The following is a 15,403-nucleotide window of genomic DNA, read 5'->3' as shown; positions in this document are numbered from 1 at the left end:
TCCCACTAAAGAGATTATGGAAGGCAGTGGTCATAGCTCAAGTAATTGAGTGTCTGCCTCCCACATGAGAGACCTGGATGGAGTTCCTGGTTCCTGGTCCACTCCAGCCTAGTCCTTCTACTGAGGGCATTGGGAGAGTGAACCAGCAGATGGGACCTCTGTCTCCTTAAACAAACAAACAAACCCATGGGTGGGCATTTGGCCTGGTGGGTAACATGTCTGTATCCCATACTAGAATGCCTGGGATCAATACCCAGCTCTGCCTCCTTACTCCAGCTTCTCTTTAATGCAAGCCTTAGGAGGCAGCAGTGATAGCTCAAGTGATGGGGTTCTTGCCACCATAGGGGATACCTGGATTGAGCATTGAAGTTGGCCCTTGGTCCAGGACTATTATAGGCATTTAGGGAGTGAATCAGCTAGTGTAAATTTTTTCTCTCCCAATCTGTTTCTCAAATAAATAAATAAAAATAAATGTAGAAGTTAAAAAAATCTATCACATATCACTACATACCTATTAGTGTAGCCAACATGAAAGATAGCAACAACAGCAAATGCTGAGATTAAGAGAAACTGAATCACTCATACATTGTTGACAAGAATGTAAAATGGTACAGTCTCTCTGGGAGACAGGCAGTTTCTTTAAAAGAAAAAAAGAAACTAGATATGCAGCTATCTTATACCTAGGAATCGCACTTCTGGGCATTTATCCTAAAGAAACAAAGACTTATTTTTACAAAAATACCAGAATAAACACTCTTGACCTCAGAATTGGCCCTTAAAGCACCATGGACTGGCTGATAAACCAATGAGAGCATTTCAGGCATGGAAAGCCAAGACACACACTCACACACAAGTCCTACATGAAGGATCTCTGAGTCAGACCCCAGTGGAAAGAAGGGGCCACCAAAGAAGGATGTACTGTTCTCTGAAGGGAGGAGAGAACTTCCACTTTGCTTATGACCCTGTCCAAATTCCAGTGGAGTTTGTGGACTCAAAAGGCTTCCATAGCCTTGGCTGCTCATGACATGAGCCTCGAGTGATCACTGACATCATAAATAAAGAGCGTTAATTGTTACATTAACAGCAGGAGTCACTGTGCACCTACTCCCCATGTAGGACCTCTGTCCTTTTTGAGTTGTACTATGAGAATTAACTGCAAAAACTTGTTCTGAAACAGTACTTTACACTTTGTGTGTGTGTGCAAATTTTTGAAATCTCTTCTTAGTATAGAGTTGGTCTTCTGTATACAAAATTAACTAAAAATTAATCTTAATGAAGAATGGGATGGGAGAGAGAGTAGAAGGTGGGACAGGAGTGGGAGAGGGAGGGCAGTTAAGGGGGGGAAAACCACTATATTCCTAAAGCTGTACTTACGAAATTTGCATCAATTTAAAAAAAAGCTTAAAAAAAAACACAAAAATACCTGTATACATTGTTTACTGCCACTTTATCTATAATAGCTAAAAACTAGAACTAATCCAGATATTCTTCAACAGGTGACTTTTTAAAAGATACATTTATTTATTTGAAAGAGTTACAGAGAAAGAAGGAGAGATAAAAAGAGAGATCTTCCACCTGCTGGTTCACTCCCCTGATGGCCATAATGGACAGGGATGGGATAGGCTGAAGCCAGGAGTCAGGAGGTTCATCTGGGTCTCCCAGGTGGGTGGCAGGGACTCAAATACCCGGACCGTCCTCTTCTGCCTTCCCAGGTACATTAATAGAGCTGGGTTGGAAATGGAGCAGCTGGGATGCAAACTGGCAACCATATGGGATGCTGGCATTGTAGGAGGTGGCTTAAACCATTAAATCACAACACCCACCCCATCTTAGCCCACCTTTATGCAGTTCATCCTTGAATGCCACAGACACATTCAAATGTATTGACCCCAGGAGCACAGTCCCAGTGTTCACAACTGGCAGAGTGTAGGCAAGTAACCACTGAGGGCAAGTGGTGGCCTTGATGCTGGGCAGGTCCTGGCCCCCAATCCTCACTGTGCCAGGCATTTCTCACGGCTGCTGGTCCATGGGGAAATCAGTGAGAGTCCAGTGGAAGGGCTGGGCAACAGAACCAGGGGAGTGCAGAGGATGCTTTGAGGAGTTCCTGGCATTGGCCATTACTAGACAATATGGAAGCACTCAAACATTTTCACAATGGTATGGGGGTACTGGCATATGTCAGTTGCACATTAGTACTATAATGTTTACTATTGTTTTAGCACATTTGAAGGAAGACAGGACATTTCCACCTGCTGGGGAAACTCAGTCTCCGTGAGCTGCAATAGTGTCTCAAGCTCTCACAGCCAGAGTGTTTCTGGCACACAGAAGTTCACAGCATGGAGGCTCAGGATGGGAGGTGTCATGTGGGATAGAGGAGGCAGGAGCTCTAGGTGGGCAGGTGACATTGCAGGGTGTGAGGAACCCAGGGAAAGGCACAGAAAGAAAGGCATGTGTATTGACTAGGAAGATAGCAGTTGGGAATGAGGGTGGACGGTGACACGGAGTACCTGAGAACAAGGTTGTCCTCCCTATAGTGTTACTGTGACCAGAGCCACTTTTTTTTTCTTTTTTTCTTTTTCTTTTTCTTTTTTTTTTTTGACAGGCAGAGTGGACAGAGAAAGGTCTTCCTTTGCCGTTGGTTCACCCTCCAATGGCCGCCGCTGCAGCCGGCGCACCGCGCTGATCAGATGGCAGGAGCCAGGAGCCAGGTGCTTTTCCTGGTCTCCCATGGGGTGCAGGGCCCAAGCACCTGGGCCATCCTCCACTGCACTCCCTGGCCATAGCAGAGAGCTGGCCTGGAAGAGGGGCAACCGGGACAGAATCCGGCGCCCCAACCGGGACTAGAACCCGGTGTGCCGGCGCCGCAAGGTGGAGGATTAGCCTATTGAGCCACGGCGCTGGCTTTTTTCTTTTTTTTTTAAGATTTTATTTATTTGAAAGGCAGAGTTAGAAAGAGAGAGAGAGGGAGAGACAGATAGATCTTCCACCTGCTGGTTAACTCTCCTAAGCCACAACCAAGAGTTTCATATGGTCTTCCATGTGGGTACAAAGGCCCAAGCACTTTGTCATTCCACTGCTTTTCCAGGCCAAAAGCAGAGAGCTGGTTTGGAAGTGGAGCAACTTGAACTGGCACCCATATGGGATGCTGGTGCTGCAAGTGGCGGTTTCACCCATTATGCCACAACACTGGCCCTCAGAACTACTCTTTGGATTGCTTTCCTCTTGTCCTTTGACCGAATGTTGTCACTTGGAGAATATGCTCATTTTTCGAGCATTAACCACAATGCTTGTGAATTTTTTGAAAGATTTATTTATTTATTAGAAAGGCAGAGTTACAGAGAAACTGAAGCCGAGAGAGGGAAAGAAGTCTTCCATCCGCTGATTCACTCCCCAAATGGCTGCAACGGCCGGAGCTGGGGAGCAAAGACAGGAACCAGGAGCTTCTTCTGGGTCTCCAACGTGGTGCAGAGGCCCAAGCACTTGGGCCATCTTCCACTGCTTTCCCAGGCCACAGCAGAGAGCTGGATTGGAAGTGGAGCAGCCAGGACTTGAACTGGCACCCATATGGGATGTCGGCACTGCAGGAGGCAGCTTTACTCACTATGCCACAGAACCATCCCCAATGTTTGTGATTTTAGAAAAAGCTGTGTCAAGGCATTTTTTTGGTCTAGCAGTTAATATGTTTGCATACTATATCAGAGTTCCAATCCCAGCTTCACTCTTTTTTTTTTTTTTCAATATTTATTTATTTAGTTGAAAAGCAGAGTTACACAGATAAAGAAGGAAAGCCAGAGAGAGAGAGGTCTTCCATCCACTGGTTCACTCCCCAGATGGTCACATAGGCCAGAGCTAAGCCGATCCAAAGCCAAGAGCTTCCGGGTCTCCCACGAGGGTGCAGGGGCCCAAGGACTTGGGCCATCTTCTGCTGCTTTCCCAGGCCATAGCAGAGCTGGATTGGAAGCGGAGCAGCCAGGAATGGAACTGGTGCCCATATGGGAGGCTGGCACTGCAGGTAGCATCTTTACCTGCTACACCACAGCGCTTGCCCCCCAGCTTCACTCTTTTTTTTTTTTTTGGACAGGCAGAGTGGACAGTGAGAGAGTGAGAGAGAGAGAGAGAGAGAGAGAGAGGAGAGGAAGGTCTTCCTTTGCCGTTGGTTCACCCTCCAATGGCCGCCGTGGCCGGCGTGCTGCGGCCAGCACACCACGCTGATCCGATGGCAGGAGCCAGGTACTTCTCCTGGTCTCCCATGTGGGTGCAGGGCCCAAGCACTTGGGCCATCCTCCACTGCCTTCCTGGGCCACATCAGAGAGCTGGCCTGGAAGGGGGGAACCGGGACAGAATCTGGCACCCCCCCCCCCCGGGATTAGAACCTGCTGTGCCGGCGCCGCTAGGTGGAGGATTAGTCTAGTGAGCCACAGCGCCGGCCAGCAGCTTCACTCTTGTCTTCAGCTTCCACAGGCAAATGGCTAAACAGATGGTGGTGGGCCTGCTGCTGTGGCACAGTCCATTAAGCTCTGGCTGCAGTGCAAGCATCCCATATAGACAGTGGTTCGAGTCCTGGCTGCTACACTTCCTATCCAGCTCCCTGCTAATAGCCTGGAAAAGCAGAGGATGGCCCAAGAGTTTGGGGCCCTACCACCCACATGGGAGATACAAGCTCTGGGCTCCTGGTTTTGGCCTGGCCCAGCCTTAGTGGTCATTTGAGGAGTGAACCATCACTTGGAAGATATCTGTCTCTCCTCTGTGTCTTGTCTCTGTCTCTCTCTGTAACTCTTTCAAAATAAATGAATAAATCTTTTTTAAAAAGCCAAAAATGGGTGGTTCTAAGATGGAGGAATAGCAGCAGGGTGGTCTGATTTACGCAGGGCAAAATTAATATAAAAAAAGGAGAGAAAACATTCTCAGGGTAAAGCCGCAGGGGAAATTGCAATGGGACATCCAGCGAAAGCAATAGGAATGGCCAGAATCTGGGTGGAAGGTGTAGACAGACAGTATGTTACAGCAAGACAACAGAGCACCCAGCAACTTGGATCCAGGAAAGGGGGTGTCCACCTGCCCTGGCAGTCCAGGTGAGATCAGACTCCATGGCCTGTGCCCAAGAGTCAAAGCTTGGTGAACTATACCCCTTCGAGTGCACCTGGGATCCCTTGCAACGCAGAGGAGGGGAGGAAAGGAAAAAAAGGCAGCACGTTTCTCTCTCTCTCCCCTCCTCCCTTCTGCAATAGTGACCTGGAGCCCCTGGTGGGAGGGCCAGAGCCAGTTTTGGACTTAGACACGTAGCCACCACCCCAGATTGTGGGCATGCACCCAGCAATTCTTGGGTTGCCCTCTACCCAGCCAGGAGGGCTACCCACAGCAGTGTAGGAGCAAGTGCCTGAGGTAGCCTCCATCGCCTCAGCTGCACTCACTTGGTAACAGGAGGGGAGGGGGAGCCACCCCTAGGGAAGGGAAACACAGCCTGCAGGACTCTCTTAAGCACCCTGCAAAATTGTGAAATGAGCAAGACTGTGGCTGGCAGCTGCAGTGCATGCCTGTGACCCAGAGATCTTATCAGAGAGAAAAACCTTCGTACCACACTGGTACTGGTTGGGAGAACAGGACTCCATCCAGCAGGCTGGAACACATGTGGATAGTGGCCCTGGGAGCACCATGGCTCCCCTGCTGTCAGGACAGGCTAGCAGGGTGGACTGACTCCACCTGCACTCCCTGACACCAAGAGCCCTAGGTGCTCAGACTAAGAAAACACTATGATCTCGAGAAAGGAGATAGGATGTGGCTGCATTCTGGGCAATCATATAGTGGGCGGCATCCTGTGAGAGCTCCTTGGTGGCCTAGAGTAGCTTGCAAGAGAGGAAATGGTGCTCACAGGAGGGGCTGGGCAGACCACATGTGCACTGGTGTGGATGAGTGTTGAACACACTGGGGGCTAACACCTGGGCACTCCTCAGTCTGGAGGAGAAAGAGTGGTCACAGAAAGAGTGGTCACACCAACAGAGGCGATCATTCCTCTTCTTCCAGCTAATCAGAGGAAAGCTACTATGCTCAACCCGAGTATTTGCCCCACCCTGAAGCACTGACCAAACTTCCTGGCCACACCCACCACACACCTCTTGGTATTCACTGAAAGCACAGACATGCCACTAAACCACAGAGGAATAGTTCAAAGAGAAAAAGCCATCAGAGAAAAAAAAATTTACAAATACCTAAAAATAAATGCAAAAACTCAAGAAACAAGAATAAAGAAGACACTATGGGCTGGCGCCATGGCTCACTAGGCTAATCCTCCGCCTTGCGGCGCCGGCACACCGGGTTTTAGTCCCGGTTGGGGTGCCGGATTCTGTCCCTGTTGCCCCTCTTCCAGGCCAGCTCTCTGCTGTGGCCAGGGAGTGCAGTGGAGGATGGCCCAGGTACTTGGGCCCTGCACCCACATGGGAGACCAGGAGAAGGACCTGGCTCCTGCCATCGGATCAGCGCCGTGTGCCGGCTGCAGCGCACTGGCCGCGGCAGCCATTGGAGGGTGAACCAATGGCAAAGGAAGACCTTTCTCTCTGTCTCCCTCTCTCTCATTGTCCACTCTGCCTGTCCAAAAAAAAAAAAAAAAGACACTATGACCTCTGCAAAGGGGTACAATATTTTCAATATTAGAATGCAAGATGATGAGATTGAGGAAATTCCAGAAACGGAATTGAAAAAACTAATCACAGGATTCCCCAAAAGTAATCAGAAGCAAATCAACGAGCTAAAGAAAACCGTATGATATGAATGAAAATTTCTCACACGGAATTGAGAGTTTAAAGAGAAATCAAAATGAAATACTAGAACTGAAGAATTCAATAGATCAAATAAACAATGCAGTAGAAAGCCTCAACAACAGAATTGGTGAGGCCAAAGAAAGAATATCCAAGCTACAAGACAAACCTTTGGAAATTTTACAGTCAGACCAAAAAACAAGAGGCAGAAATTAGAAAACTTAAAAACAATGCTGGAGGTAGATGGGATACTATCAAACGACCCAAAATATGGGTCTTAGGAGTGCCTGAAAGAGCAGAAAAAAGAAGATACTAGAAGGCTTACTTAGTGAAATAATTACAGAAAACTTCCCTAACTTGGAGAAAGAAAGGAAGGTCCAAGTAGAGGAAGCACATAGAACTCCTAACAGAAATGACCAGAAAAGATCTTTACGATGACACATTATAGTCAAATTTCGACAGTAAAGCACTAAGAAAATATTCTAAAATGTGCAGGAGAGAAATGCCAGATTACCTTCAGAGGATCTCTAATTACTCACAGCTGACTTCCCATCAGAAACCCTACAGGCTAAAAGACAATGGCAAGATATAGTCCAAATCTTAAGAGAAAAAAAGATTGTCAATCCAGAATACCGTACCCTGCAAAACTCTCATTTATGAATGAAGGTGAAATAAAGACCTTCCATAACAAACAGAAATTCAAAGAATTTGTCACCACAAGTCCAGCCTTACAAAAGATGCTAAAGGATGGGCTACACATAGAAACACAGAAAAACAAAAACAAACAAACAAACAAAAAACACCAGCATGAAAGAATGTGAAGACAGAAAGTTCCCCAAAGTACAAAAGTAACCCAAAGTAATAGGAATATTCACGGAAAAATGGCAGGTCCAATTACTTATCAGTAGTTACCTTGAATGTAAATGGCCTCAGCTCCCCAGTTAAAATATATAGACTCACCTAATGGATTAAGAAACAAGACCCATCTATCTGCTGCCTACAAAAAACACACCTCACCAACAAAGACACACACAGACTGAAAGTGAAAGGAAGGAAAAAGATATTCCATGCTAACAGGAAAAGGGGGGGGGGGGGGTAGGTTAGCCATCCTAATATCAGACAAAATAGACTTTAACACAAAAGATATTAAAAGAGACAAAGAAGGGCATTATGTAATGATTAAGGGGTCAATATAGCAGGAAGACATAACTATAATAAATGTTTATGTACCCAATTACAGGCACCTGGCTATTTAAAGAAATGTTAATGGATCTAAAGGGAGACACAGACTCCAGTACAACAGTAAAGGGGACTTCAACACCTTTCATCAATGGATAGATCAACCAGACAGAAAATCAACAAAGCAAAAACAGAGCAGATTGACATTACAGACAAAATAGACCTAACAGATATCTACAGATCTTTCCACTCCATTGCGGCAGATTACATATTCTTCTCAGCAGTACATGGAACTTTCTCCAGGATAGACCATATACTAGGTCATAAAGCAAGTCTCAGCAAATTCAAAAAAATCAAAATCATACCATGTACCTTCTCTGATCACAATGGATTGAAGTTCAAAACCAACAACTCAAAAATCTCAAGAACATATGCAAACACACGGAGATTGAACAACATGCTCCTAGATGAACAGTGGGTTATAAAAGAGATCAAAAGAGAAACTAAAAAATTTCTGGAAATGAATGAAGGTGACAATACCTCATATCAAAACTTATGGGATACAGCAAAAGCAGTGTTAAGAGGGAAGTTTATAGCAATTACTGCCTACATTAAGTAACTGGAAAGTAAGCAAATAAATGAGCTGTCAGTGCATCTCAAGGACCTAGGAAAAACAACAAACCAGAACACAAATTAGTAGGAGGAAAGAAATAATTAAGTAAGCAATAAACAAAATTGAAACAAAAAATACAAAAGATCAATGAAATGAAGAGATGGGTTTTTTGAAAAAATAAACAAAATTGATACATCATTGCCCCAACTAACCAAAAACAAAGAGGGAGGGAGAAGACCCAGATCAACAGAATCAGAGGGCCAGAGCCATGGCGCGTAGGTCAATCCTCCGCCTACGGTGCCAGCATCCCATATGAGCGCCGGTTCTAGTCCCAGCGCCCCTCTTCCAATCCAGCTCTTTGCTGTGGCCTGGGAAAGCAGCGGAAAATGGCCTAAGTGCTTGGGCTCCTATCCCGGCATGGGAGACCCAGAAGAAGCACCTGGCTCCTGGCTTCGGATTGGGACAGCTCCAGCTGTTGCAGTCACCTGGGGAGTAAACCAACTGAAGACCTTTCTCTCTGTTTCTCTCACTGTCTGTAACTCTACCTCTCAAATAAATAAAATAAAATCTTAAAAAAAAACCAGAATCAGAGATGAAAAAGGAAACGTAACAACAAATATCACATAAATAAAAAAAATCAGGAATTATGACAAAGCTATATGCCAACAAAATGGGAAACCTAGAAGAAATGGATACATTCCTAGATACACACAATCTACCTAAATTGAGTCATGAAGACACAGAACACCTAAACAGACCAATAACCAAAATGAAGATTGAATCAGTAATAAAGACCCTTCCAAAAAAGAAAAGCATAGATCCTGACAGCTTTACAGCTGAATTCTATCAGACATTTAAAGAAGAACTAAGTATTTTTTTTTTTTTTTTTTTTTTTTTGGACAGGCAGAGTGGACAGTGAGAGAGAGAGAGAGAGAGAGAGAGAGAGAAAGGTCCTCCGTTGCCATTGGTTCACCCTCCAATGGCTGCCGTGGCCGGCAAACTGCGCCTATCCGAAGCCAGGAGCCAGGTGCTTCTCCTGGTCTTCCATGGGGTGCAGGGCCCAAGCACCTGGGCCATCCTCCACTGCACTCCCGGGCCACAGCAGAGAGCTGGACTGGAAGAGGGGCAACCGGGAAAGAATCCGGTGCCCCGACTGGGACTAGAACCCAGTGTGCTGGCGCCACAAGGCGGAGGATTAGCCTAGTGAGCCGCGGCACCAGAAGAACTAATTCTAATTCTTCTCAAGCTATCTAAACAATTGAAAGGGAGGTAATCCTACCAAATGACTTCTATGAAGCCTGCATCACCTTAATTCCTAAACCAGAAAAAGAGAACTATAGACCAATACCCCTGGTGAATACAGATGCAAAAATCCTCAGCAAAATACTAGCCAAATGAATCCAACAACACATTCGAAAGATCATTCACCCACACTAAGTGGGATTTATCCCCTGGTATTCAGGGATGGTTCAACATCGAAAATCAATATGATTAACCACATTAACAAGCAGAAGACCAAAAGCCATATGATTACCTCAATAGATACAGAGAAAGCATTTGACAAAATTCAACATCCTTTTATGATGAAAACCTTAATCAAATTGGTTATAGAAGAACATTCCTTAACATAATCAAAGCAATTTATAACAAATCCATAGCCAGCATCCCACTGAATGGGGAAAAATTGGAGGCATTCCCATTAAGATCTGGAACAAGACAAGGGTGCCCACTCTCACCATTGCTATTTAATATATCCTGAAAGTTTTATCAAGAGCCATCAGGCAAGAAAAAGAAATCAAAGGTACAAGTAGGTGATGAAGAAGTCAAACTATTCCTATATGCTGATGACATGATTCTACATATAGGGGACCCAAAAGACTCCACGAAGAGACTATTGGAACTCATAAGAGTTTGGTAGAGTAACAGGATATAAAATCAACACACAAAAAAATCAATAGCCTTTGTATATACAGACAATGCCATAGCTGAGAAAGAACGTCTAAGAATAATCCCATTCACAATAGCTACAGAAAAATTTAAATACCTTGGAATAAACTTAACCAAGGACATCAAAGATCTCTTTGATGAAAATTATAAAACATTAAATAAAGAAAGAGAAAAAGGCATAAAAAAGTGGAAAAATCTTCCATGTTCATGGTTTGGAAATATCAGTATCTTCAAAATGTCCATACTACCAAAAGCAATTTATAGATTCAATGCAATACCAATCAAAATATCAAGGACATTCTTCTCAGATGTAGAAAAAAATGATGCTAAAATTCATACGGAGGGGCTGGCACTGTGGTGTAGCAGGTAAAGCCACCACCTGTAGTGCTGTCATCCCATATCAGTGTTGGTTTGTATCCTGGCTGCTCTCCTTCTGATCCAGCTCTCTGCAATGGCCTGGGAAAGCAGTAGAAGATGGTCTAAGTCCTTGGGCCCCTGAACCCACATGGGAGACCTGGAAGAAGCTCTTGGCTCCTGACTTCAGATTGACTCAGCTCCGGCCGTTGCTGCCAACTGGGGAGTGAACCAGTGAATGGAAGACTCCTCTCTCTGTCTCTTTGCCTCTCCTTCTCTCTGTGTAACTCTTTCAAATAAATAAATAAATCTTTAAAAAAATTTGTGTGGAAACACAAGAGACCCCCAAACAGCTAAAGTAATCTGAAACAACAAAAACAAAGCTAGAGGCATCACAATACCAGACCTCATAATCAAATCAGTCTATTACTGGCATAAAAACAGATGTATAGACCAATGACGCAGAACAGAAACCCTAGAAATAAATCCATGCATCTACAACCAACTTATCTTTGACAAAGGAGCTAAAATCAATTCCTAGAGCCAAGATAGCACCTTCAACAAAGAGTGCTGGAAAAACTGGATATCCACATGCAGAAGTATGAAACAAAATCCCTACCCCACATCTACACAAAAATCCACTCAAAATGGAACACTGAGGAAACCCTACAAGACACTGGCATAGGGAAAGACTTCTTAGAAAAAACTCCAGAACCACAAGCAATCAAAGCCAAAATTAACAAGTGGGACTACATCAAACCAAGAAGCTTCTGCACTGCAAAAGAAACACTCAGTAAATTGAAAAGGCAACAACTGGATGGGAGAAAATATTTGCAAACAATGTAACTGACAAAGGATGAACTTCCAGAATGTATAAAGAGCTCAAGAAATAAACAACACAGCAAACAATCCAATTAAGAAATGGGCAAAGGAACAGAACAGATAATTTTCAACAGATGAAATTCAAATGGCTAACAGACAAACGAAAAATGCTCAAGATTGCTGGCCATTAGGGAAATGAAACTCAAAACCACAATGAGGTTTTACCTCTCTCCCATTAGAATGGCTCCCATACAGAAACCAACAAACAACAAATGCTGGCGAGGATATGGGGAGAAGGGCACCTTAATCCATCGTTGCTGGGAATGTAAAGTGGTATAGCCACTGTGGAAGATGGTATGGAGATCCTCAAAAAGCAGAATATAGACTTACCGTATGACCCAGCCATCCTACTCCTTGGAATTTACCCAAAGGAAATGAAATCAGCATCTGAAAGAGTTATCTGTACTCTCATGTTCATTTCAGCTCAATTTACAATAGCTAAGATATGGAATCAACCCAGATGTCCATCAACTGAAGACTGGATAAAGAAATCATGGTATATAAACACTATGGAATACTACACAGTGGTAAAAAAAATGAAATCTTGTCATTTACAACAAAATGGATGCAAACAGAACCCATTATATTCAGTGAAATAAGCCAGTAAAAAAGGACAAATATCATTTGGTCTCTGATCTGTGGTAATTAATGGAATACTCAAAATGTAAACTATAGGAGTGAAACTGACACTTTGTGAGATGTGATGATTTTGAGCAGCCCTGGCCTTGACTGTAGGGTACAATGTTTTCCTTGTCTGTTTACTTGTTTTTGTCCTTTTCTTTTTTTTTTTTTCTTTTCATTCATACTTATCAGTGAATTCTCTATTTGGTGTAGGGATAATCTTCTGAGCATAACAATTAACTGAAAATTGATCCTTGTAAAAAATAAGAATGGGAAGGGAAGAGGGAGGAATATGGAGGCTGGGAGTATGGATGGGAGGGAGACAGGCAAGGGGAAGAAGCATCATGTTCCTAAACTGTATATATTAAATGCATAATGTTATACTACTTAAACAAAATAAATTATTTTTTAAAAAAAGCTCAAAATGGTGGTACATCAATACCATGACTAGTAGTCAACAATAAAAAAGAATGAACTACTGATTCATGCTGCAATCTCAGAGGATCATGCTGAGTGAAGAAACTCAGTTTCAAAGGTTACATATTATATGACTCCATTTATAAAAATCCTTCAGCGGCAGGTATTGGGCACAGTAATTAAGATGCTGCGTGGGAAACCTACATTTCATACTAGGGAACCTGGTTCAAGTCTTGGCTCTGCTCCTTTTTCCAGCTTCCTGCTAATGCACACTCTGGGAGGCAGCACATAATAGCCTAAGTACTTGGGTCCCTTCTACTCAGATCAGAGACATGGATTGAGCCCTGGGCTCATGATTTTGGTCCTGGCCTAACCCAGGCTACTTTGGGCACTTGGAGAGGAAACCAGTGAATGGAAGATCTCCCTGTCTCTTTCACAAATAAATAAAAATAAATATTCTGAAAATTCTTGAAATGATAAAATTACAGAAATGTCAGGGATTAATGTGTGGTTAGAGGCAGAGAATGGGGAATACAACTACAACAGGGCAACATGATGACAGAAATTGTGATAACAGAAATATTCAGCATCTTGGCTGTATCAACATCAATATTCTAGTTGTGACTGTGATCCTGTACTAGTTGAAGTTTTAAAAGATATCAATATTTGGAGAAACTGAGAAAAGGGCAAACAACTGTCTTTTATTTCTAATGCTACATATCAATATAAATTATATCAAAATAAATTTAATTGTTAAAAAATGAATTCTATAGCAATTGTATTTTCCTTAAAAGTTACCAATGTACATATAAGTCAAATCAGCATATGTAAAGATTAGACACTACAAACTGATTTACCTTATGACTTGTACAAAACTCATCTCTTTTAAGAATCACTTTAGCATAAAACTAAACTACAAAGAGATAATAGTATTTGATGTATCCTAAACAAAACATTTGTATTTGAAAGATCAACATAGGTTCTACTGAACAAAGTTGTATCATGACTTACTACTTCATCTGCAAATCCACCAGCCAGGACAAGAGAATAAGCCCCATCATTACTGCGACCATGAATTCCACCAACATGGGGTCTGTGAACACCTGCTTCGCTCACCTATAAAATAAGAAAACAGAGTCTCAAAATACCTCTTAACAGTAAAGTTACATTTATTTTACATATATTACTGAACCCTAAAAAACCAAGAACTAAGTCCCATCAAGAGTTCTCTTTTTGTTCTCTCATTTTAGTATTCTTCAAACATATTCTCTAGGTAATGGAGCTAATAATTCCAAGACTGTTTAAGGCCTAGATTTTTGAGTTTCCCAGTAACTATCAAGTAATCAACATTTTGTATCTATTGGAATTTCCAGCAAAAATCATTAGAAGATTCCAGAGGTTCAAATCTCTTTGCTCTTCTTATTGCTTGTCTTTGATTATGGCCCTTTTCCCTAATCACTTAGGCAAGGCAAAACTGCAGGAGTCATTGTAGTCCCATTCTTCTCTCTTATTCCTCAAGCCTATCTGTCACAAAGACTGATAATTCTACCTCCTAAGTCTCAAATCCATCTTTTTCTTTTTCTTCTTCTTCTTCTTCTTCTTCTTCTTCTTCTTCTTCTTCTTCTTCTTCTTCTTCTTCTTCTTCTTTTTTTTTTTTTTTTTTTTGACAGGCAGAGTGGACAGTGAGAGAGACAGAGAGAAAGGTCTTCCTTTTTCTGTTGGTTCATCCCCTAATAGCTGCTGCAGCCAGCACACCGCGCTGATCTGAAGCCAGGAGCCAGGTGCTTCCTCCTGGTCTCCCATGCGGGTGCAGGGCCCATGCACTTGGGCCATCCTCCACTGCCTTCCTGGGCCACAGCAGAGAGCTGGACTGGAAGAGGGGCAACACGGATAGAATCTGGTGCCCCAACCAGGACTAGAACCCGGGGTGCCAGCACTGCAGGTGGAGGATTAGCCAAGTGAGAAGCAGCACTGGCCAAATCCATCTTTTTCTACTTCCACTGCTTAATCTTAGTACAAGTCATGAATGCTTACAATAGGCCTATTTCACTGCCTCCTGTTTTGTTCCTTCAAACCCATTTCATGTGTTACAAACAGAAACCCTTTTAAGAACAATTGTGCTTTAGATTTTCAATTGGCATCATATGGTCTTGGATTGTTAAGCATTATATGTTAATTTCTCTCAATCTCGATCTGGCTCTTATCTATTAGCTCTTATCTCCAGTTTGTCTTTCATTGCCCTATACACTTGAGTCAAAATACTCAACACTACCCAAATACACTATCTATTTCTAGGTACTCATGCTATTCCACTACAATGGTCCAAATAGCCTCAATTCTGCCTCACTGAAACAAGTGTCACTTTCTTGTGAAATTCCAACTTCATGAAAGGTACTGTGATCCATTTGTTTATCATCCAGTTGTTAGCAGAGTAAAGGAAGCTGAAATTCAAGCTTACCCAAGTGACTTGGGAAAAGAAAGTACTATGGAAGTCAATGAGAAATTGATACGAGTAACAGAACCTGGAAAGGTTTAGGCCTTGGAAACACCAGACTCTTCAGCAAAAGACATGGCTACTTGATTTCTCTACCTCATCAACTCTGATAAAAACAAATTAGTTCTTCAGAATCTTTTCCAG

At 43.1% G+C, this 15,403-nt stretch overlaps 1 protein-coding gene across 3 annotated transcripts in view; it reads right to left on the bottom strand.

The window, feature by feature from the left end:
• Positions 1 to 15,403, bottom strand: part of UHRF2 (ubiquitin like with PHD and ring finger domains 2) — a 102,869-nt gene that overhangs the window by 20,564 nt on the left and 66,902 nt on the right. For all 3 annotated transcript variants that reach the window (XM_051858202.2, XM_070051889.1, XM_051858206.2), the window contains one exon: positions 13,777 to 13,881. In XM_051858202.2, coding sequence (XP_051714162.1) covers positions 13,777 to 13,881 — 105 coding nt within the window. The remainder of the gene's footprint in view (positions 1 to 13,776; positions 13,882 to 15,403) is intronic.

Source organism: Oryctolagus cuniculus, chromosome 1 (assembly GCF_964237555.1).
Source record: "Oryctolagus cuniculus chromosome 1, mOryCun1.1, whole genome shotgun sequence".
Lineage (NCBI taxonomy): Eukaryota > Metazoa > Chordata > Mammalia > Lagomorpha > Leporidae > Oryctolagus > Oryctolagus cuniculus.
Note: the sequence above shows the minus strand (reverse complement) of the source record. Positions and strands in the feature narration are given on the sequence as shown.